This window comes from Malaya genurostris, chromosome 2 (assembly GCF_030247185.1).
Source record: "Malaya genurostris strain Urasoe2022 chromosome 2, Malgen_1.1, whole genome shotgun sequence".
Taxonomy (NCBI): Eukaryota; Metazoa; Arthropoda; class Insecta; order Diptera; family Culicidae; genus Malaya; species Malaya genurostris.
In genome coordinates this window covers 7,738,741-7,762,833 of record NC_080571.1, presented here as the reverse complement: position 1 = coordinate 7,762,833, position 24,093 = coordinate 7,738,741, and the positions used below count along the sequence as shown (strand labels likewise).

The 24,093-nt window shown below is 36.8% G+C and overlaps 2 protein-coding genes across 2 annotated transcripts in view; one reads left to right on the top strand and one right to left on the bottom strand.

Annotated features, from left to right (window-relative positions):
* Positions 1-24,093, bottom strand: part of LOC131427620 (nuclear cap-binding protein subunit 1) — a 318,774-nt gene that overhangs the window by 55,508 nt on the left and 239,173 nt on the right. The window lies entirely within an intron of this gene.
* Positions 22,462-24,093, top strand: part of LOC131427618 (microtubule-associated protein futsch) — a 172,985-nt gene continuing 171,353 nt past the window's right edge. The window contains exon 1 of the mRNA XM_058590987.1: positions 22,462-23,901. Within this exon, the coding sequence (XP_058446970.1) occupies positions 23,586-23,901 (316 nt within the window). The 5' untranslated portion in view covers positions 22,462-23,585. The remainder of the gene's footprint in view (positions 23,902-24,093) is intronic.

The window sequence follows — 24,093 nt, the reverse complement described above, 5'->3', positions numbered from 1 at the left end:
AAAATATAATTAGTCAAGTGGGCGTTTTCAAGATGAATATTTTTTTCTCAGTTCGGCTTTCAGTCCGATGTACTGTTGATAATTATTTCAACATGACGAAATCATTGTCTAATTCATTCAACATTTTACTAGTAACCATATTTCTAGTTTATGTTGGTCTCCCTAAAACAATACGTTCATTTCAAGAACTTTGAACGTACAACATGAACAATTATCAGTACATTCTATATCCAGAATCTTCGGATCCTTCGTTCGTTCATTGAAAACCATCGAATCATTTTACCATGACGCACTCATGCCTAGAACCGGCAAATACCCGTTGCGTTTCGCAGAGTTATAAAGCAAATGTCTGACACACATTGAAGACCTATCACAAATCCGAAACAGTTGGTCAGTGGCCGATAAACGAAAAGGTGCCCTTGCACAACTACACCGAAGGTGTCCTTTTTCAGGGCGCTCCTGCGCATATGCTTCCGGCATTTTACATATGGTTTCATCTCACTCTCTCTCTCTCTCTCTCTCTGATACTCTCATGGATCCACTGGACGGCTCTCTCAATTTAGTGCACTATCATCATCCGGCTATGGGTAGCCGCACTACACCCAGGATACCAAACGTCAAAAGCCGCCGCTCATAGGCCTTGTGTATAACCTATAAAAATAACGGTTGATGAAGATATCGTGGATCCCGACTTACTGCCATCATTCGATTGTGTGCATGTATGTATTCGTGCGTATTCTCTGTGGGAGGTATGATCTCTTCCCTTCTCTCGAACAGAGCAATGAGCAAAAGAGAATACTTTTCCTCACCAGCTGTTTGAGATTGTCTCGCTGTACGACTTCTGTTTTCCATTTATGGGGGCAACGATTATGGAAAATGACACAACATCAAGAATAAGGTGACAAATCACCGAAACGGCACTTCCAATTTGCACGTCTCGCTCTGTTGCTCTTTGGAGTTGAGTTGTGCTGTGGCACAGTAGTAGAAGATGAAGAAGAACAAATGAATTGCACTCAGCCAACAGCTGCTATGCAGCGTTTTTATTGCATCCATATTAGCATAGTCGGAAGGCTGAACACAAGGAAGGCAATTTGATTTTGTTAAAAATGAGTGTTATGTGCTCGAAGTGAGATGTAGTGTTTCTTTTATGTTCGCAGTGATGACATGTCACTGTTTGGTTTTTTCGCTTTATTTGTTTTTTTTTTTGCTGTAGACTAGAAAAGTTTCAATTCGTTTTGTTTCGTTCAACGTAGGTCAATGTACTTATTCGTATATAGCACCTTAATTTTTTCTGATCCATTGATCCTGCCTGAATATTCGTTTAATGCGAAGCCTCACATGGTAAAATGAATATCGCTCGGGCTGATTTAAATTCCAGATATTGTACAATCTTTCTCAAAATGCTTGTGTTGTGTATTATTCGGATGATTTACCATTTCTGTTCTTGGAATTTTTTTATATTTTTGGTAAATTATTTAAACTTGAGGTTTCGAGAAATATTTTAAAATTTTTTATAAAGTTTTCCAAACAACTAGGGTTATTGTACCAATAGTATGTTGCCATGTTATTTTGCAGATTATTCGACGAATTATGATAAAATTCAATATAATGTTTTCGCTTCAGCGCTCAGAAGTTATATCGCACAAAGAATAGTTCGAAAATTATGCGATACTACTATTATAGTCACACGAAAGCTCAAAGCGAATGCACCTATTTTCATCTTACCGATAGGATCAATGAATCGAGCAGAGGCAGCAGATCTCATTTATTCGTTGAATTATACACGGGGAATAAAAAATTATAGTAATTTTCTTTGAAAATACATACTTTTTCAAAAACCGTCATTAAAGCTTTCCTATACTGAAAAAATTGCTTTCTTCAAGAGACCCATATAAAAGAAATGCTGATGAGCTCAATCCGTCCGCGTCCCTCATCATCAATTCTTTTCCCTCATCAATCTAACTATGCTCTCAATTTTACTTCAAATGCACATTTTAAGTCATCTGTAGAATAGTTCGATGAAGTCATTGTAAGAGAACTGTAATTTGTGGTTTGTGTATCATCTTCGAGCAATAATGATTGTAGTTCGCTATCTTCAAACTTTGTCGGTTGATCTTAGCGATGTTTGTTAGTAACATTGAAATCGCCTTTTGTGAAACGTTAGAACCAGCATTCACAAATTATGAAGGATGAGCAAGATCACCGTAAGTCACAACAAGAATTCGTTGACCTTTCAATGCCTTTTCATTTGGATGAACAAGGAATCATCATGTTTCGAAATGGGACAACAAAATAGTGATTTAGATTAATAATATAAAACCTGTTTTAATCCACCTAGTGGTGTTATGATGCCTTTCTCATATCGCACATATTCTCATATATAAATGTGTGGTATTCTTCAAAATAATTTTCTTTGATCCTTAAAAAACAAAAAGGTTTGTCTATAAACTAGTATAACCAACAGAGTGAAAAAGTACTCAGTTCGGTTAGGCCATCTTTGAGAATTTCATTTTCAATCGAATAATATAAGATGAAAATGAAATTTATGGCCATTTTCAAGTGAAGCTCCCAGAATTCATCGTCAGTTGAATAATCGTACCTAGTCATTTGAAGTTTTGCTTGCTCAGTGTCAAGTGCCAAGTAGTATAGCTGCTTCATTGTCTTCGCTCTTGGTAGTAAGCAGATTCGAACGAAATAGAATTATAAATGGAGTAAAGTATTAAAAATGAAAACTGAAGGAGGAAACAATTAATTTATGTGTATTCTGTGATTGATATTTCAGCTATCTGATTAGTCTTTCATCTATTATCTTGAACCAATTCGAATGTTTACATGAACCTCATTTGAAGGCCGCTCTCACACTATTGAAAGAGATATTTTGTTACTTCAAGAGATCAACTGACGGTAATTAAACTAAGCCTCGATTGAAGAGAAACGACTGATGAACTGAATGCTGCTCGTTCGGGCCGTCAGCCAACATTGTGTGTGTGTCAAAGAGTGAAGTTTGTTGTTTTATGGTCATCACCGCAAACAAACTGATATGGACGGTCATCGATTTTTTTCGTTGAAAGTAATAACTAACCGGTGCGTTTCGACCTACTAAGGTGTTCGGTCATCCTCAGCGGCTATCTAAAAACATATATTTGTCAAGTAAGCTAACTCTAAACATTGAATTTTAACACTTAACTAACATGCTAATGACGTCTACACTACAACACTTCACATTTTCAACTGTCTTATCTTTTGCGCTCTCTCTGTCTCTTATCTGTTTTGGCTGTATAGAAGTTTTTAATTTTGTCAATTAGTCCGTTGTATGCTGATCTAAACTTTATCGAATCTCGTTGAAAGTTAAACGTGTTCGACTCTCCTCTAATTTTTATATAGAATATCTCAGCTGTTAAACGTGTGTCAGTTCTTTGTACTTCATCTAAAATTTTAACGTTCTCAAAATTAAAAACATGACCCTCATTTATACAGTGTTGAACTAAACCAGTAATGCCTATGCTTTTTGATTCAACATCCCTTTTATGCTGCTCTATACGTTTTTTTAAAAATTGGCTGGTTTGACCAATATATGACTTTCCTTCACATATCCCGCACGGTATTTCATAAACAACGTTCGTTCTACGGTCTATTGTTATTCTATCTTTTAGCTTACTATATACTGTGTCTTCAATTTTGTTAACTGTTCTAAACGCTAACCTTATGTTGTATTGAGATAGATAACGTGCTAACTTTTCTACTAGACCTGGTATATATGGTGCGGATATGAATTTGGTGGCTATACTGTTATTGTTGTTCTGTGTTAACGAGTTGTATAGGAAATGTGTTCGTTGTTGAATAATATTATTGATGAAGAAATTAGGATAGTTATTATTAATAAGAATTCGTTTTACAATATTCAGAGCATTAGGTCTGTAACAAGCCTCGCTTAATTTCAAAGCCCTATCTACAAGAGCTATCACTGTGTTTTTCTTGTGATTAAATGGACTCAATGAGTTGTAGTCTAAATATCTGCCTTCTAGGTCCTTTGGAGTCCACTCTGTCGTAATACGATCATTCTCTCTTCTTAACAACGTATCTAGGAATCTGATTCGCCCATTATTCTCCAGCTCTACAGTAAATTGCAATCGTGGATGGAAACTGTTGAACACCTCCAACACGTTTAACAGTTGAGATGTTCTATATAAAAATTAGAGGAGAGTCGAACACGTTTAACCTTCAACAAGATTCGATAAAGTTTAGATCAGCATACAACGGACTAGTTGACAAAATTAAAAACCTCTATACAGCCAAAACAGATAAGAGACAGAGAGAGCGCAAAAGATAAGACAGTTGAAAATGTGAAGTGTTGTAGTGTAGACGTCATTAGCATGTTAGTTAAGTGTTAAAATTCAATGTTTAGAGTTAGCTTACTTGACAAATATATGTTTTTAGATAGCCGCTGAGGATGACCGAACACCTTAGTAGGTCGAAACGTCCGGTTAAATGCACCGATTAGTTATTACTTTCACCGAAAAAAATCGATGACCGTCCATATAAGAATGAAGTTTACTGCAGTGGAGAGATCATCAATGTGTTCCACATTCAGTTTCAATTGAATTGAATGAAGTTTTACCGCACTGGTCTATTGACAATGGCTAGCGATTGGAATAGTGACGGTATCCAATTTTTAACACACTTTACCCTATAATTCCGGAACCGCAAGTCGGATCCGGATGAAATTCGAAAGTTTTGTATGAGACCTTTCATTTGAATATAAGTTGGTTGAAATTGGTCACGCCATCTCTGAGAAAAGTGAGGAAGTAAATTGAAATAAAATTTTGCGTACTCGACGAACTGAGTCGAATGGTATAAGACACTCGGCCTTTCGGGCCTCGATTCAAAAGTCGGTTTTCACAGTGATTGCATAACTTTTCTAAATGAGAAAGGCAAAAAGAAATAATATTAAATACATCTGTTGAAAGAAAAGTGCATGAATTTAAACTTGCGCATCCTGTATGGCAGTATTCTACCCTATGGATCTGTGGACATTTCGAGATGGATCTATCAATGTGCTAGCATCTTCAACAAATAAGTAAAGCTAGGGATGACGGAATGTCGATCGATTAATCGAGTAATCGATTATTAACTCACCTAACCGACTGAAATTCAATCGATTAGTTTGAAACTAATATTCGATTATTTAACGATTTAAATTTAATACTAAAAATCGAATAAATAATCGAGTAATCGATTAATAGTTCGGTTAATCCATCAAAATTGAATCGATTAGTTCAAAAAATGTATTCAATTATTGAACAATCGAGTAATTCGAATATTCGGCATCCCTAAGCAAAACTTCGTCCTAATTTTAAATTTGAATGTGTATCGTTAATAAAGTTGGGAAAATAATTCTCCAGAGGCAGCACTCAAAGCAATCTGCTGAAAGGTCAAGTTCCACATCGGAATAAAGTATCCTACTTTTCCGCTCGATTGAAAGTTCACCTTTCTGACCAATAAATAGTTCTGCGTCAACTTATTTGGTTTGAAAAGGAAGTAAGAAACCATTTGGGCTTTAATCAGCGATGTTTTACTTTTCAATGCTTGAAAAATGAAATATTTCTTGAGTGCTGTTTCCATTCTGTAACTTAAAATCCAAAGACGAGAATTCTTCACCACCTAGCGGAGTAGTATAAAATTCTGAACTAAGGAATATGGAGCTAATCTTTGTTTTTTGTTTCAATTATAAAGGTTTTAACCTTAAGGTCAGGTCAGTGATTGCCATCGACCACCAATGTCTCCTACAAATCTTCGCCTTTGTTTTTTACTCTCCGTTATTGATTTCTATTATACCAGGTGTGTCATTTAATAAAGCGGGATTTTTCCAAAAGATGTCGCTGCAAACAGAGATTAGTTCACTGTCGAAACTATTCCGTCATTTTTTCGCAGTAGCATCACGTTCCAAAAATCCATTGCTGTTTGGTCAATTGCATGTTAGTGTCATGAATATTAGGAAAGTGAACATGTCGAAGTTCTTGACAAGTAAAGAGTAAAAAAAAAACAACTCAAACTACATTAAATTCTTGTTGAAGCTTACCGAGAACATGCTCTATCGGTTGCTACTCGTGTACGTTGATTTAAAATTAAAATTAATTCTCAAAGCCAAGAACATTTGGCGGAGAGGTTAAACGTTAGTTACCAAACCAATTCTGATCATCTACTCGTAATGAGATAATTCAGAATGACAAATAGCAAAAAACGTTGAACGAAATTTAGCTTTCTCGGAACCTAACAAAGGTTCTCGGCTCCCAGCACTTTTTGCCCTCCTTAAAATTTAAATGGAAGAGCCATGACTCCCCCCACCCAAATTTTAGAAACTCGAATAAATATTGGAAACATAGTTGAGATATTCTATTCTCCATAATGTACCTTTCAAATTTTTAACTAATTTACTAATTTTGGAGTTCTAATATTTCAACAGGTAAGCACAAGTAGAAATGAGAAATATAGGTGGAGGAGGTTGGCATGAATGAGAGAAATACTGCCTAATATATTTTTTAATTTGTTATATGTTTTTACAATAACACTCCGAATACCAAGGGGGTAAAAAACATGGAAACGCTAATTTTGACTGACTTATCATTGGACCGATTTCCAATTTTTTTTACCATTATAAAGATAAATTCATTCGGAAGAAAATCCATTTCAAACGATGGAAAACCAAATATTCTACTCGAAGTTATTATAAAAAGTTCCAACTGAAGTCTGTTGAAAAAAAGTGGGAACGATTACTTTGGCTGGCCATATCTAAGCTGTTAGAATTTTTAAAATTTGTTCATCATTAGACAGATACGTCTATCGCAACATAAATGAAACAGAAAATTTTTCAATTACACTTTGGTAATGAAAGTTATGATCAAAAACGTAACCAAAACTCCAAGCATAAATTATCGAAATCTTCTTATTTTCGACATATCTTTAAAATTAAGCGACTACGTATGCATTTTTGTATACCAATAGCATTTGCATTGCATTTGATGTCAGCTATATGTGTTAGACAAAATCAATTTCAACTTTACTGAAAATGTCTCAAAAAATTCGATATTTTCACAGAAATTCAAGAATATTAGAAGTATTCGAAGAATGCTAAATACGGCTAAGCATTTTTGTACGCCAATCAATTGAATTTGATACCAGCTAAAATGTACGGGAAAAACAGTTTCAAATTTACTAAACAAAATCCAAAAATTTGATATTTCACCGAAATTTTAAAGTTAAAATAAAATTAAACCTGTTTGACACTTAGCATGAAATTCATATCGAACATTTAGGCATTGATGATCACCAATCGATTGAATATTACTTCAATTAAAATTTTTAACAACAAATTCTATCATGGTTACTAAAAATTGAGATTTTGTATTTTTACAGAAATTTTGAATCTTAGAGTTTTTTGTGACTCAGCTAAGCACGCATTCAAGAATGTTCGTGTACCAACCGACTATATTTACTTTCAGCTAAAATTTCAAGAATTTTATATTTATCAAAAATCTAAAAATCGATATTTTCACCGAAATAACTGATACCAAATTTTATCTACATAGAAGATCATAGATGTTTGTTTTACTTTGCTAAGTTCATTGAGTTGGTAAGTAAAATTTCTTAGACTGCACTTACTTCAAATCCACGTAAGTGCCTAAAACTTCTTCAATTTTAAAAACTTCTGTGAAAATATCGATTTTGTTGAGATTTTTGGTAAATATGAAATATACAATATTTGAAATTTTAGCTGAAAGTAAATTTAGTCGGTTGGTACACGAACATAAAGATCTAGCAGTTTTTTGAAAAAATCGACTTGAGGACTTGAGATTTGAGACCGCGTAATTTCGGAAATCCGCGAAGAGAAAAATGCAAAATGGAAAAAAATATTTTTTTGATGCCAAATGTCTTAGAAGATTACACCAGATATCGACGTTTCATGCATTTCGAAGACAATATATAAAAACCGCATAGCTTGGGAAATCTGCGTAGAATAAACCGTGTAACTTCGGAAATCCGCTTAAAAAGAAACTGCATTAAAAAAACCGCGTAAAAAAGACCCCATGGTACATCATTTAGGAGCTCAGATGGAAAGTTTTGCTCCACCCGCCATATTTCTCAGACTTGACCTCTTCCAATTATCATTCGCTTTCATCGATGTCAGCACTGCACTAGTTACAAAAATGTGGAAAATGTTCTTTCGATGGAGTACTCGTAAGTTGGAGAAAAGATGGAACAAATGACTAGCTTTCAAATAAATAAAGTATCTGTAGCCGATAACCTACAATCAGCATGTATTTCCGTTCAAATAAATTGCGCAAATTAATTGGTACACATGATATAAATTTTTTAACCTCTAGGTTATTCGTTTTGCGAGTCAGATCAATTGTATGACTCTACCTAGGGGATTGGGAAACGTTTCAAATTTAAAGGACGAATCATAAATAATTTAATTAATATATAAAATAATTATTTGTCACTTGTTCAGTCAATCGTTTCGATATCGAGAACAATTAGCATACAATACAATTGAAAGCAAATTTATAAGCAATTATTCCAATATCTTAAGCATACACGTGTATCAATAGTGGTTTTCTGGTCGCTTAAAGTAACTTTCGATCAAATGAGCAAAAAGAAATAATTTTCACTCGTGCTTAGACGACTCTTAAAAGGCGATCGTTGAAAGTAAAGTCAATTTAATCATGAACAAAAATTTACGGACAATTTAGCAGTAATAGCAGTAAAATAGCCTTTTATGTGCACCGAAAATTACTACAGCGCTATGTATGCAATCTGAAAGCTCATCTGTTGTAAATCAATCGGAATTCAGCATTTAGAATACACACTAGCCATAAATAAGCCTTATTAGCATGCCAAAGTCGGCTCTAATTCGGTCTCAAGAGCAATTGTAATGCCAATTAGCGATTATTTGCTGTCATAAGTCGGCATTAGTAAGAGATGAATTGTAATTCAGAACAAGCTCTTCCAAACCCATGCTGAAATCATTCCACGCATAAATTTAGATGAACAATGAATGGCTATAACCTCACGTGCTTCCGTAGGTGATCTGCAACATCCCATTGATGGCGTTTAGCAACAAATAATCAACGGAGCCATTGAATATTCAATTTACTGCATACACACACAGTTTTTACGCTCGCATCCGATGCCGATATAATTGAAGATTTATCTCGGGCCAATATTGACTAGCATTCAAATATAACACTAATTTTATAACTTAATCGCCCCTTTCAGAAATCAATTACTTTCCTTTTCCTCTCACAAACGGCCCAGTTGTTCAGCGGTGGACTTACGGCTAATAAATACCATTTGCTGAAAGTATTGAAACGGATTCGCCACTCTCGTCGGTCGGCGACTATCGAAACAAAAGCGCAACGAGGGCGTTGAATTTTGAATTAATGCAGCTTCAATGATGGTTTGCTTTGGAGATGCAGTTTAGATAGTCGGTGTTGAATTATAGTGGACTAAAGCTAGAGTATGAAGATAAGGCTGAAAATTAGTTGGAATTTTAGTATCGGATCGTATTGGATACAATCATCGATCCGAGCCTCGGAAATTGGTGCTTCTATTTTTGAAATAAAAGCATTTTCCCCAGTTCCTTGGCACTCAACTGTTCAGTGCTGACCGCATTGCAATCACGCCACAGTAGCTTTTATTATATTTTTTTTATTTTTGCCATCGAATTAATATTGTTGTGAGTGGTGATAGGACCCCGAATGGGTTTTGCTATTCGGTAGCAACGTTAATCAATTTTTGAACAGGGAACGGTTGGAGATAATGCATAATAATTATTTGAACGGAGGAATTAGGAGAGGTGCTCGGTGTTCCAAAAAGGGAGCAGGTGGCAGCCGCCGAGCGAAAATTGGAAACGAGTGAAACTAATTCGCTACATTTTTGGTTTATTGGTCCAATTAACAAATGTTACATGCTACCGCTGGCTGCGCTGCCAGATGCGGGATGGATGCGAGTTGGAGTTCGATGGAATCAGTTCGGACAAACCGAAGTGAATGGCTAAACTGCTTTTCATAGTATTTGAGAATCAATGATTTTATTTCGGTGTGTAAATAATGGAAATGGGGTCAAAGCTCTGTTTTCTTTTAGCGTTTGCGTTATGACTTTCTACCAAGAATGAGTGGAAGACGAAACGAAAAAAAAAAGTAAAATAATCATGTGCAAACAAACCGGTTATTCACGGTGTACTAAAACCCCTAAATTACTACTAAAAATGGTTTTCATATTAATTGAAACAATGATCAATGATAGTTTTCTGGCATTATTCGAAATTCACGCAAATAATTAATACGTTTGGAAACACTGGACGATTATAAAAACCATTTCTAGACCTAAAGTCTAGGCAAATATTCAAAGCATGACTCTAGAATCTGACTAAAACGAAATGCAAAATCAGCCACAAAATTCTATTAATTCTAACACTTTTCTGTTTATTCCAGCAGCTATAAGGAAAATTTCTAGCTCATAACATATTGACAAATTCACTAATCAGACAGCAACTATTTTGCATCACTCACTTAATTCATTATCTACCTTGAGTTGAAGAAAGTAGCACAATAAAAATTGCTACTATCGCCCATGAAATCAAACAATTTCGATTCGCGGTGGCAGAATTTGGTTTTGCAGTCGTCGTGATGTTTTCTGACACCGTCGAATTTGATGATTCTGGTGTAGTGGAATTTGGATGCATTGTCGTCGGAATGGGTGTTGTCGAACTAGCATCTACACTGCTGGTACTGGAGATTGCGATGGTCGAATTGGAAGAGGATTCAGTAGTATTCAATCCCGGCGCTGGAGAAGTTGAATTTTCCTGACAGTTCACTGAATGGTAGAACATTGAATTGCGATGTTTTATTTAAATTTTCAACGCACTATACCTTGCAAAATGCAAACTAGAACTGATAACGACCATAGAACCACTCGTAACACGTCCATGCTTGTCACTCGTCTTTCTGGGAACGTTGCACTGATTGCTTCTCGACTGAGCTTTGCGATTACATGAAGTTTTTATATGATCCATTGAGTACCACTTGAAATGTCGTACAGCAAATGTGATTTAGTGCTTCACATATCGGCACACTTCTAAAACGGAATTGTTTAATACACTAAACGATGATTCGTGTCGGGCTTAATTTGATTCCAATGCTTCGAGAGCATTTCCAAACAATGTTTTTTTGCAATAGTTTTTCTTTCTCACATGAGGTGACACAACCTTCCAGCGGATGCTATTTAAGTCAGGTTTTATAGTCTATGAGATTCCTTTCTTGTTTGTTTTTTGAGATAGGAAAATACTATTAAACTATTGCTACGATATTATTTTCAGTTTAGATTCAGGCGTTTCGTTGTAATAAAATTATATTTGTTCTAAGTACACTAGAGATGGTCGGGTTTCAGGTGTTTGCATCTGACACCCGACCCGCACCCGACGATACGAGTATTTAGATTCGATCGGGTTTCAGGTATGCAAACTCTTCGTTCCTGAACCCAACGGGCTCGGAATAGGGTCGGGTTTAGAAACAAAAACTTTGCCGGTTTGACCTAACACTAAATCTAAATCTCTACCTGTACATGACAGGTAGAGATTTAGATTTAGTGTTAGGTTAAGTTTTGGAAAAAAATAAACTTCGGATTTGGTTCGAGTACGAGTAAAGATTAATTATCTTCAATCGGGTCGTTTCAACTCTTCAGTGTTTTTACAGTTCGTGTTGAATTGCACTTTAAAATTACCACAATCCGAATGGCGAGTAAACCGAAACGTATTTTTGGTGGAGATATTTCATTTCGTTGCAATTAAAAAATTATGACACCCTTCTCGAGTTGTACGATTATGATGAACTCCTTCATCATAGTACTATTATGATGATTATGATGAACTCCTTCATCGAGTTGTACGATTATGATGAATCTCCTTCGAATTGGACTTTCCTAGACTAATCATTGTGCTTGTGGCGAAGGTTATCGCGATATCATGTCGTTTGAACATACGTGGAGTATCGTGATGTCAGATCTCAACTAATAAATTCTTTGCGTACCCAAGGTAGACTATCAAATGTCTCAGTTCGAGACATTCTTGCTTGTCGTGACCTTACATACATGAAACTTCTTTATCATTTCATTGGAGTTCCAATTTAAATTTAATTTTATGTTAGACTCCTTTCTCTTCCATGAGTTCTACCAGCTATCTTATATTGAATAAAAGTGATAAACTGATACAAACAAACCTGTAATAAAGGGTGATTTTTTAAGAGCTTGAGAACTTTTTTAAACAATAAAACGCATAAAATTTGCAAAATCTCATCGGTTCTTTATTTTAAACGTTAGATTGGTACATGACATTTACTTTTTGAAGATAATTTCATTTAAATGTTGACCGCGGCTGCGTCTTAGGTGGTCCATTCGGAAAATCCGCTTTTTTATCGACAAATTTTGTTCAGCGATGAGGCTCATTTCTGGTTGAATGGCTACGTAAATAAGCAAAATTGCCGCATTTGGAGTGAAGAGCAACCAGAAGCCGTTCAAGAACTGCCCATGCATCCCGAAAAATGCACTGTTTGGTGTGGTTTGTACGCTGGTGGAATCATTGGACCGTATTTTTTCAAAGATGCTGTTGGACGCAACGTTACAGTGAATGGCGATCGCTATCGTTCGATGCTAACAAACTTTTTGTTGCCAAAAATGGAAGAACTGAACTTGGTAGACATGTGGTTTCAACAAGATGGCGCTACATGCCACACAGCTCGCGATTCTATGGCCATTTTGAGGGAAAACTTCGGAGAACAATTCATCTCAAGAAATGGACCGGTAAGTTGGCCACCAAGATCATGCGATTTGACGCCTTTAGACTATTTTTTGTGGGGCTACGTCAAGTCTAAAGTCTACAGAAATAAGCCAGTAACTATTCCAGCTTTGGAAGACAACATTTCCGAAGAAATTCGGGCTATTCCGGCCGAAATGCTCGAAAAAGTTGCCCAAAATTGGACTTTCCGAATGGACCACCTAAGACGCAGCCGCGGTCAACATTTAAATGAAATTATCTTCAAAAAGTAAATGTCATGTACCAATCTAACGTTTAAAATAAAGAACCGATGAGATTTTGCAAATTTTATGCGTTTTATTGTTTAAAAAAGTTCTCAAGCTCTTAAAAAATCACCCTTTAGTTAAGAGATCATGTACAAAATAAATATATTTTATTTAAATGTAATTTATAATAACAAATCGCTTGATAAAAACAGTGTTTAGATTAACTAATGAATACCAAAATATTAATATGATATTCGAATGTATTAGGCTTAAAGTACTATGTATTGTGGATGCCACGGCGAAAAAAAACTTATGTATATTGCCTATGAAATAAACGTATTTATGGAGAAAAAAATGCTCTCATCAACATAATTTAACCAATAGTTTTGGTTCAATTTGAATTTTTTGTAAGTAGTCACAGTGGCAGCAGTCCCTTGCTTCGGTTCTACACTGGACCCTTGATAAGATTTGCTTCTATGAGCTTCTATTTTAAATCAACACACAGACGTTCCTAGGCTATGGTGCCCACTTGGTCACTGTTTTTTTGAGCTGATTCAAATAGATTGTATAAACTTGTTCTTATAGTGTGTGGTTGTGTTTTATTGTTTAGTTGTTGTTTTTGTAATGACAATGGTCGTAGATCTGGTTTTGTGATAATGTAAATTGTGGTATATGGTTCTTGTAATGGTCTGTATGGAATTTAATGGTAATAATTGTAATAGTAATGTAATAATGGTAATAGTAATAACAATAATGATAATCTTTTAAATGGGTTTACCTGCTGGGTGTTTTTTTTACATACTCATCTTATTTGCAATACTTCTCCGTTATTTATTCGTTTCTTTGTTTTTAAATATTTCTGGTATTCTGCATCATTCTTCATTTCCAAGTTTAAGAGCTTCTTTCAGTTCAATTTTCCAGTTTTTTCAGTGTGAATTAATTTCATATGGAATAGAAATGTTGAGTTAGTAATTATTTACACATGCAATTTACACATACATATACATATGTACGCAAACCTACTCACACACATACATACATACATACATACACACATGTACTCCACAAGCAAACATCGTGACATTGAGCTACGGTTTCTATTCTAATAGATTCTGACTAGGGTTAATGTACCAATAATCATTTCATTTGAAGAGGCACCATGTTATTTTAGCGATTACTCGATTTTCAATTAATGCATTGCGATAAAATAGAATACAATATCTTTGCTTCGGAATTGTGAAGCACTACCACAGAAAAAGTAGTTCGAAATTTGTTCAATACTGTTGTTATAGCGACGCGAAAACTTGAAGCGAATGCTCCTAATTTTATCTTACTTTTGAAGTGAATCTATCGAACAGAGGAAACAGATGTTACTCAAACTAATGGTTTCCGTATATGATATGACTAGTGGAACTGAGATAAATGAGGGTACCGTTACCCTACTTTTATCTCTACTATTGATCGATCGTTAGTCCTGAGCCTTTATTACCGTTCTTGCATACACTTCCTCTTACACTTCACTAACATATCATCTCACCCATCAGGTCTCACATGAAAACGACACAAGCTCACAAAATGAACTGGATGAACATCATTTGAAAGCTATCAGTAGTTTGCTCATATGTTCAGTCTGCATTATTTTATTCTATTCTACAATATTCTATCTCATTCCACAGTATTCCATGGTACCCAAACCACTAATAAACGTTAAAGATGGACCAGATTTACCGTTCGTTTGATGTCATCGTGTGAAACCCATTTGGGATAGGTTCAATCCACTTAATTTCCACTTCACACTGGTAATAAGGGCCGATAGTATGAAAATGGAACATAAAACAGAGCTCAGTTAAGTCCTACCGGCCTCTCCAAACCCAGGATGTTTGGAGCGTAATGCAATCAACATCTTATTCAAGTCGTTCCGTATTTCATTCATTAAATTCAGAAATAAGCTAAAGCTGTAACATATATCCGTCCCAGGTTGGCGGTTCAATGCATAGGACGCTGGTCTTACAAACCAGTTGTCGTATGTTCGAGCCCCGACCTGGAAGGATTCTTAGTATCAGTAGGATCCATAGTACTAGCCATGCAATGATTCTGTACACTACAGAATCGGCTGCGAAGTCTGTTGAAACAGAAAGGCCAAATTCCACAAAAGGAATGGAATGCCAAGACTTTGCTTTGTAACATATATCTATATTAAATTTTAATACTAATTGATTGTATCTGATGATGTTTGCAATACCGTCAAGCCCACCAACTACGGGAGGGAGTTTCGGTTCAATTTAAAATTAAAACAAATCATGGTTGGGAACTGCTTTTCCCAAGTTAGAGATCCGAGAAGTAGTTTCCTGAAATAAATCTCTTTCAGCAGTTTCTAGCAGTACGTGTTTTTGTGTTTCCTCAAATTCGATGTAATAATGGTTTCAATATTATGATCATGTTGTCGTTCTCTCAAATTTGTAAGTTTTTCGTCAAATTGCTACTGTGATTGAGTAACATCAGACCCTGTCAGCTTGGAGCGAAATTAATGTTCAGTTCAGCAACGCCATCACATTCAACATTTCATGTCAATTGTATAGGTGCGCAGTGCTGCTATTTTGGCGCGCACGAATTTGACATTTCTCTCCCCTACTTCTATGTACGAGATTCGATGCGGACTCGGATTTGTTCGAGAAATGTGAGAGCTGGATATCTTGTTAATATCATGTCTTTGGTAACATGCTTATTCATCGTTTAGAAAGAAGTGTTTATCAATTATTTCTAAAGCTAAAATAGTATTTATCATCCCTTACAATATTTTTCCATGAAAAATGCATGAAAATGCATACTTGTGATTTTAAAACTTTGTATTATTTCGATATGTAAACAAACGCAACGGTTACTACGAGTAACCATGTTGTGTTTTAATATTGGTAATGCTACCCCAGTACAACCACTGTGAAAACTGATATTTGAATCGACATCCAGAGGGGCGAATGTCATACACCATTCGGATCAGCAAATGTCTGTGTGTGTATGTGTGTGTGACAAATATTGTCAAACACTTTTCTCGGAGATGGCTGAGCCGATTTTCACAAACTTAGACTCAGACTTCCGGAATTACAGGGTGATAAGCATTAAAATAATGCACCGAATATGTGAAAAGAATGTCACTTAGTTTTTTCGACTAAACCGATTTACACGAACTTAGATTCAAATGAAAGGTCTCATAGTCCTTTACAAAGTTCCTAAATTTCATTTGGATCCGACTTCCGATGTCGGAATTACAGAGTAATATGCATCAAAAAATTGAAAATAATGTCACTCACTTTTTTCGGACATGGAAGGATTTAAGATGCCATAAGAATATCCAAATTTTCATTCGGATCAAACCCCTGGTTCCGGAGGTAGGGTGCTTACTATAGGGGAATGTCGTCAGGGTTGGGTCATTGCTTTTTCTTTTATATAACACGTGCTGCCATCGGTGTTATATCATGAAAGTATTATTCTCAATGATAGCTAACTTTTCAGTGCATTGTTTGTCACGAAGAATGTTTTGTGAAAGTTTTGTGCATTTGTCTTGTTCGCTGGCTGTCCTAAAAGTTTCGGAATAACCGTGAAAAACAGCTCAAAGCTTGGGAAAAAATGATGACACCTCCAAAGTAAGTATATGTTTCCATTATGTGGTTAACCATTAACAAGTTTTTCAAGAGAAAATATTATTTCTTTAACCTGTTCGCATGTTGTGTTTCGCGATCAGGAAAAAACGCTTGTTGTCTAGGTTGGGCCACTCATGTAGTCAGGGTTGGGTCACATCAATTTTTTTCTTTTAGTGCCTTGAGACTGTTTTCGCTTTTTTTTATTCAATAGTATAATATATTTTAGGCACACTGCTTAAGCTCTAAGATGCCAAGGGTATTTTCTAATCTTAATTATCGACTAACCTAAAACTAGAATAGTATCATTAGATAATGTCGTATAGGGGTCTCGGATTCTCGAAAATTCAGCTTTCAGCTGGCGATCGGCAGTGGCCGGTGAATTGAATATGCATGAGTTTTCCATATGGCATTTCAGTTTTCGCTTGTCTTGAGACCGTTTTCCGCTTGTTTTCAGAATAACGGTACATCTGAAAAGGGGAAATTTCATGTGAACGACGTTTCTCGGGCTATCAAATCTGTAATGTTGAAAAACGAATTCATAAGAGTTGCTGCAGGGCGGTGCAATGTGCTACGGGGTGCAATCTTGCTACGGGGATTTGTCCATATAATCCTGATATTATCACGGATTCTGACTTTATCCAAGCTGTGTATAGTGGAGAAAATGAGCGAACTATTACAAAATGAGATTCGCAACACTGTACTGCCTTGATTAAAAAGTTCCCGGAATTTTTTCGGAAAATCAAAAATACAAGATTATTCATCAAAATTTAAAGTACTTATGCCAGCGCTTGATCCAATCTTCGAAACATTTTTTATATTCAGTTTTCGGTATGACCATCAGAGCCATCTGCGATTTTTCCATAATCTCATCTCGTGTGCTGAAACGCGTTCCACGGAGCGGTTTCTTAAGTCGAGCGGATAGAAAAAAGTTTCAGGGAGCCAAATCAGGTGAATTCGGTGGTTGCTGAATAGTTTTCGTTTCGTTTTTAGCCGAATGTTCACGGATAACCATGGTATTGTGTGACGGTGCGTTATCGTGATATAAGATACAGGAGTTGTTTGCCCACAAATCAGGTCTTTTTTAGCGTATTAATTCACGCAAGCGTCTCGGAACGTTAAAATAATACTCCTAATAGATTTTATTGATGTTATCGTCAAAGTCGATTTTATTGATGTTATCGTCAAAGTCGGGTTTCAAAGTCGATGGCCTACCGCTTCTCTCATCATCATTCACTGACTCTCGACCACTTCTGAAACGTTCGTGCCACTGATAAACGACTATTTTCTTCAGAGCATCGTTGCCGAAACACTCTTCTACCATTTGCAATGTCGTCGCACCAATGAAACCGTTTTTATCGCAGAATTTAATGCAAACTCGTTGTTATAAATTCAATTCCATTTTGAAAATTGTAGAAAATCGAGGACACGCACAATCGCAGTTTCTTTTTTTTTCTTGAAATTCTTATTGATAGACCTATTAAAACTGATTGATGTTCCATTAAAATAACAATAAATAGTTCCAAGTTTGATCATTTGAAATTATTTAAGACACATATTTTGTTCAGAATCAATAGTGGCCCAACCTAGACTACTTTTTTATTTTTTCGTTTTGTTAATAACTTTAAGAAAATGAATAATATGAGAAAGGCATCATTACACCGCTAGGTGGATGAAAACAGGTTTTTTTTTAATTATCATCTCAAACAAAGCTTCTACTCCAAGATATCCGCAGCTCTGTTTCATTACATATCGTTATCAAGAAAACAAAAAGTAAATCAATCGATTCAAGTATTGCAATTTTTATGTCTAAAATCAGAAAAGCCCATTCTCGAAAATCTGAAGAAAAATGAATCGGTTTGGTTGGTGCAGAATGAAGTTTAGTTGAAGTATTAGTAGTGACAGTTTTTCGTTAGAACTCAATAACAATGGCGATGGACCTTTTTCCAACGAGATTTATTAATTTATTAAGTTATTTATTGTTTACATCGATCTACGGCAATCTAGAATCGATCGATGAATGAGACAAATTTGTTTCTTAGAAATTAACTTTTACTCAAGTCCAGCCCAGAAATGTGTCACTCAAATCATGTGTACACTGGAGTACCACTTGATTCTTTTCTGGTTGATCCACCTAGTGGTGTAATGATGCCTCTCTCATATTACTCATAACATCATAAACATTACTGTGGAATTCGCTAAAACAACTGTTCATTGAATAGAAATAGGAAAGTTTGTTCGGATATAATCTAACAAACTCTACAAATCCTGTTTACCCTGTAGTTCCGGAACTGGAAGTAGTATCTACAATAAATTTAGGAATTTCGTATGAAACTGTAAGACTTTTCCTTTGATGTTTGTGAAATTCAATTTGGCCATCTTAAAAAAAAGTGAGTGAGATCCTTTTTGCAGTTTTAATCACCATTTCCCATCCTCCCGGAACCGGATTCATATGAACGGAATAGCCGAAGTTGGTTCGTTTGCCAGCAACAAATATGACCTACACATTGGAACAGTTTTGAGCCCAGTTAAACCTATACTTACTATCTCAGGCTCTATTTTGATTAAATCAATTAAACGAAATCTAACAAACGAAACGAACCTGCGTTTCTGTTACTTCTGCATATGTAAGTCAAGCTAAACACCATGAATCAGCAGCATAAAACATGTAGTAGTATTATTATTTGTATTATTACTATTGACAACACTACACCACCGGCACGGTATTACTGCAGTATTGGATGAGAAAATTGCATATTTTTACAAATAAATTTAAATTCATTGACATTTGTTTATTCTTTCGGTCGTACTGATCATAAACTATCTATAATTTTTATCATCCGCAACACTGTCTTTTATCAATATTACACAGTAGTAGCAGACATCCGTAACCGTTTCGATTTCTTCATAGCGTGTACGAAATAGAACAAAGCACGCATCGTTTGTTTTGTGTTTTCTTCTCCTCTTTCGGTGTGGTACGTATTGTCGTTCTATATGGCGATTTGAAAATTTGGACACTCATCGCCCTGTAACTGCGGAACCGGAAGTCGGATCCGGATGAAATTTCACAGTAACTTTAAAGATAATATGAGCTATAATTCATATCAAGATATGTGAAAATCGGTTCGAGCATCGCAGAGAAATCGAAGTAAGTTTTATTTTTTAAGTTTTTCTGTACCAGTTTCGGTGCATCCGGAACAGGAAAAGGGAATTATTCTCTTATACCCACAAACTAACAAGCTCTGCAAACTAGAAGAATTTATCAGACAGTTTTATGGGATTTCTACCTGTTTTGACCATCGTTCGTGAAAAAATACTAATGAAATTGGTAACTTTTCACTTATACGCTTTAGTTCCGGAACCGGAAGTCGGATCTGGATAAACTGCTTTAGAAATTTTTAGGAAACTACAAGACCTTTCATTTGAATCTTAGTTTGTGAAAATCGGTTCAGCTGTTTCAGAGAAAATTGAATGCACACTTTTTCTCTAATTTTCACATATTACTCTGTAACTCCGGAACCGGAATTCAGGTCCAAATGAAATTCAATTGCAGGCCATGACATGAGGTCACCATAAGACCTTTTATTTGAATTTTAGTTTGTGAAATAACCGATCATCTCTGAAAAAACCGCCATCTCTGAAAAAAAGTGAGTGCATATTTTTTCCATTTTTTTGGTGCATATCATCCTATATCTCCGGAACCGGAAGTCGGATCGGGATGAGAGTTTGATTTACTTTCTTTCTTTACACTGATAAAAACAGTGGAAAGCATTATTAAGAGTTCAAAAATTAACCGAAAAAATCAGATAAAAATAAACGTTCCCTAATTTTTTATTAGTTATATTTTCAACCTGTTTCGTGTCTTTTGAACAATGAAGTAGTTACTGGTGAAATAATTTTTACTTATTTTCAGGAATTCAAGTTCTTGATGCGAAAAAGCAAATCAATTACTAGTGTCGTTTTCGCTTCATGCCAAACCTAACCCAGTTTCACCCTAACTACTGTCAAACCGTTTGTTTGATGCTAGTTTCGAACCTAGTTGTTGAACGTTGTTGAACTGAAAATCGAATCAGTTTCGAGCCTGATTTTGTATATCAGGTTTGCTCAAACCCCCATTGCTAAGTGCGAACCCAATACAGTTTCGTTAAAAGTGTGAGGCTAATCGCTCCTGAATGGCCACTATCCGTTGGTGATCAGTAAGTGGTCAATTTATTCCATTCAAGTAATCATGTTTAACACTAATTATAAACATGTTCGTTATGGCACATACACGAATTTATACGAAAATTACCTCGACAACAAAATGGCGACGATGATTTTTGATAATACTTTGTTTCTTTATTTCAGGATCTAGCAATGCGTCATACTGAATGTATCTTAGAAAATAGACAACCAGATATAGTGATTATAGTATTGGTTTTGAACTCAAATTTCTTTTTCCTGAACCAGTCAAAAAACCACGTGGTTTTGATTTGATGCCAATGCTTCAATATGTGTTGCCACTATGCATAGAAGTTTCAACTGTAGTTCGTAGCAACACACGTGTCTTAATTCTCACTCATATAATAAATAAACCATTGCTCATAAAGACCCAAAAATACACCACTTTCTATATCGGCCAAACTGTATGTTTTAATCCAGCTGGTTGACCATCTTTTCAACACTTTCGCGCATTAATTATCAGTTCAGTTAGTGGTCCCTCGGGACCCGAAAATGCTGTTTGTTTCCAAGTGGCCCGAGGGCGGGATCGGTCCTCGAATTGCCATACAAATTATTCCGTGTAATGAACGGCGCCTTCGAAAACTGAAAATGAAAAAAATAAATAAAATGAACACGCTTTGAACTCGCGTGCCATCACGCTTGGAAGCCGTCACTAATGAAGACGAGCTCTGACTGCAGTAAAGTGGGCCGAAATTTGGCGTTTCGGTACTGCTGCTTTTGGTGTTGTAGGAGTGCATTTTTTTCGAGGCCATTCAAGCGAATCTACGTAACAAACTCCGTGAAAGTTCTCGTCGCCGCAGCGCAGTGGTGAAACGGCAAGTCGTAGAGAACAACCAGCCAGGTGCGCGGTTGCGGTGATAGAAAAATCGAAGGCTTTTCCATTTCTTTTTCGCAATCGCTTTTTTTTCGGAGTGCTCGTGCCCGTGTCCGCCCCCGTGTGCCGTATGGACAAAATTCATCCATGTGCAATGAGTAATCAAATCATATGGTCCGGCCGAAGCGAAAAAGCGTTGCAATGAAGAAAAGGAACCTCGCGATGCATCACCGATGGGGAAAGGAAATAAATTTTGGAGAGCGGAACCAGTACGAAGACGGAGAAAGGAAAAGAAGCCCCCAAAAAAATTGCACGTTTGCGAATTTTGCCGTTTCGAGGTTAACAACTGGATTTAAAACCCCGTCCGTCCGTCCGTCCGTCCGTCTTGTCTTGCGGATCGGAACAAAACGGAACCAATCGGAGTGAGAGAGGCACTGGCACTCTGCCGCCGGGAGAGTTCTACCCGAAGCACGAGAGCCCAACACGATGATACCAACACGTGCTCGCCACTGGTGCTGCTACCGATGGCAATTGGTAACGCAGTAGCCATGCGCGCAAAGTGTATCCCCTTTCGAATCGGATCGAATCATGCCACGGCACAAGAGAAAGAGCAAAAAAGAGAGAAAGTAATTGAGTATGCCGCTGCCTTGGGGATTTGGATTTTTTTTTTGGACGGCTGCTTGGATCTGCTGGCCGTGCTCTCCGGTGTCATACCGAAATCGTTTTCGCAGAAAGTGGTGACTTGGCTCCTAGACTCTGTAAACGCCGGTCGCAGTGTCTTCTCCAGTACTGAGCATCAGATAAAATATCCAAAGAATTAAAGGCTATCTAACCAATAATTGAAGCAGCTGAGATATAAAACCAGCAGAAAATAAAACGTGCGATTTTGAGACTTGTTAGAAGGTTGAAAGTCGGTTTCTCCAGCGAACCACGCAGGAAGATTATTTATTCCCAACAAATTCCATCGTTCAAGTTTAGTAGTAAAATAGTTTTAGTAAAAAAAAACAACAAATTGTTTTCCAGTTTTTTCTACCCGGATAAAAAAGGTGATTTTTAAGTTTTCCATCAGAAACAACACATTGGTCGAATCCTACGCAAACCCGAAAAGTGAAAATCTAGTGGTGATTCATCGGGCTCGGACTCATTGCAGTTGGTTGAATAAAAGCAGAAATTTTGTGCCCGAAAGGAAAATTTTCATTGATCTGTCTGTGTGTCGAAAGCAAAAAGAACGACCAAGAGTTCCTTCGGGGAATAAAGAAGAAGTAACAGCAGTGGAAAAAAAAGTTTCCTTCTTGCTCGTAGTAGTCCGGTTTCGATGGAAAACTGAGGTGTTCCCGAGCGAGAGCACGCATTTGTGTGAGGTTCGGTATTGGGAGCGATAGAGAGAAAGAGAGCGAGTAAGAGTGAAGCTTTACAGAAGGACATACGGGAACAATACAGAACAGATTCCAGATTTCCAATTTTCTACCAGTTTTCCGCAGACCGACGGAGAGTTCAACTGAGCGAAAGAGAAGGATAAGAGTTAAAGTTGGAAATCGAAGGCACGAGGCTAGTGTGTTAGTGTTCGCCACTACTTCTGACAGGTCCTGTAGAAACTTTTCGTGCGACGGGTGCGGCCATAGATTGTATCCGCTTTCACCAATACCAGTCGATCGACCGAAGGATCTGACGTGTGACAATTTCGGTGAAAAGTTTCGATCAGACAGTCTACGGTAAATTGTTCTGAAGTAGAATCGTTCGAGCCAATCTAGTGCCGGCTATTCTATTGTTAGGAAAGTGATTTGATCTTACTTGCAACCGCAAAGGTATCTGTCAAACTGTCTAATCTATCTACCAGCGAGATGTCGGGGGATCAAAGCGGTCCCGTTGAGTTGAATGGTACCGGAGGTGCACCAGGTGGTGGCAGTGGTAGCAACGGCGTCCACGTAGACGGTACCATGAATGGTGGCGGTACCATCAGCCCTGGGGGCGGAGGGGGCAGTGATGCTGGCGGTGCCGGTGGTCAGAACGCAGCGGACACTGGCTGCTCGGATGGACCGTCCAGCATCATCGGCGTTGGCCCACCGAGTCCACTGACCGGGTGCTATCTGCTTATCGTCATTGGCGAGCCACACTCTCAGGACCACAAGGATATCATTCTGCAGCGACTTGTCAAAGGTAAGTGTCTAGTGGTAGAGTTTCCGGTCGAGAGAAAGGGAATTAAAACTAGACCAATGGTTTTTTTTTGACACATTTATGTAACTGGGGAACAAAGGGAGTAGAATTATGGAACTGTTGGAAAACTATACGAACATAGGTGGTCTCATTTTTGCACATATCTGCATTGGAATATATAGCGCACACCACGAG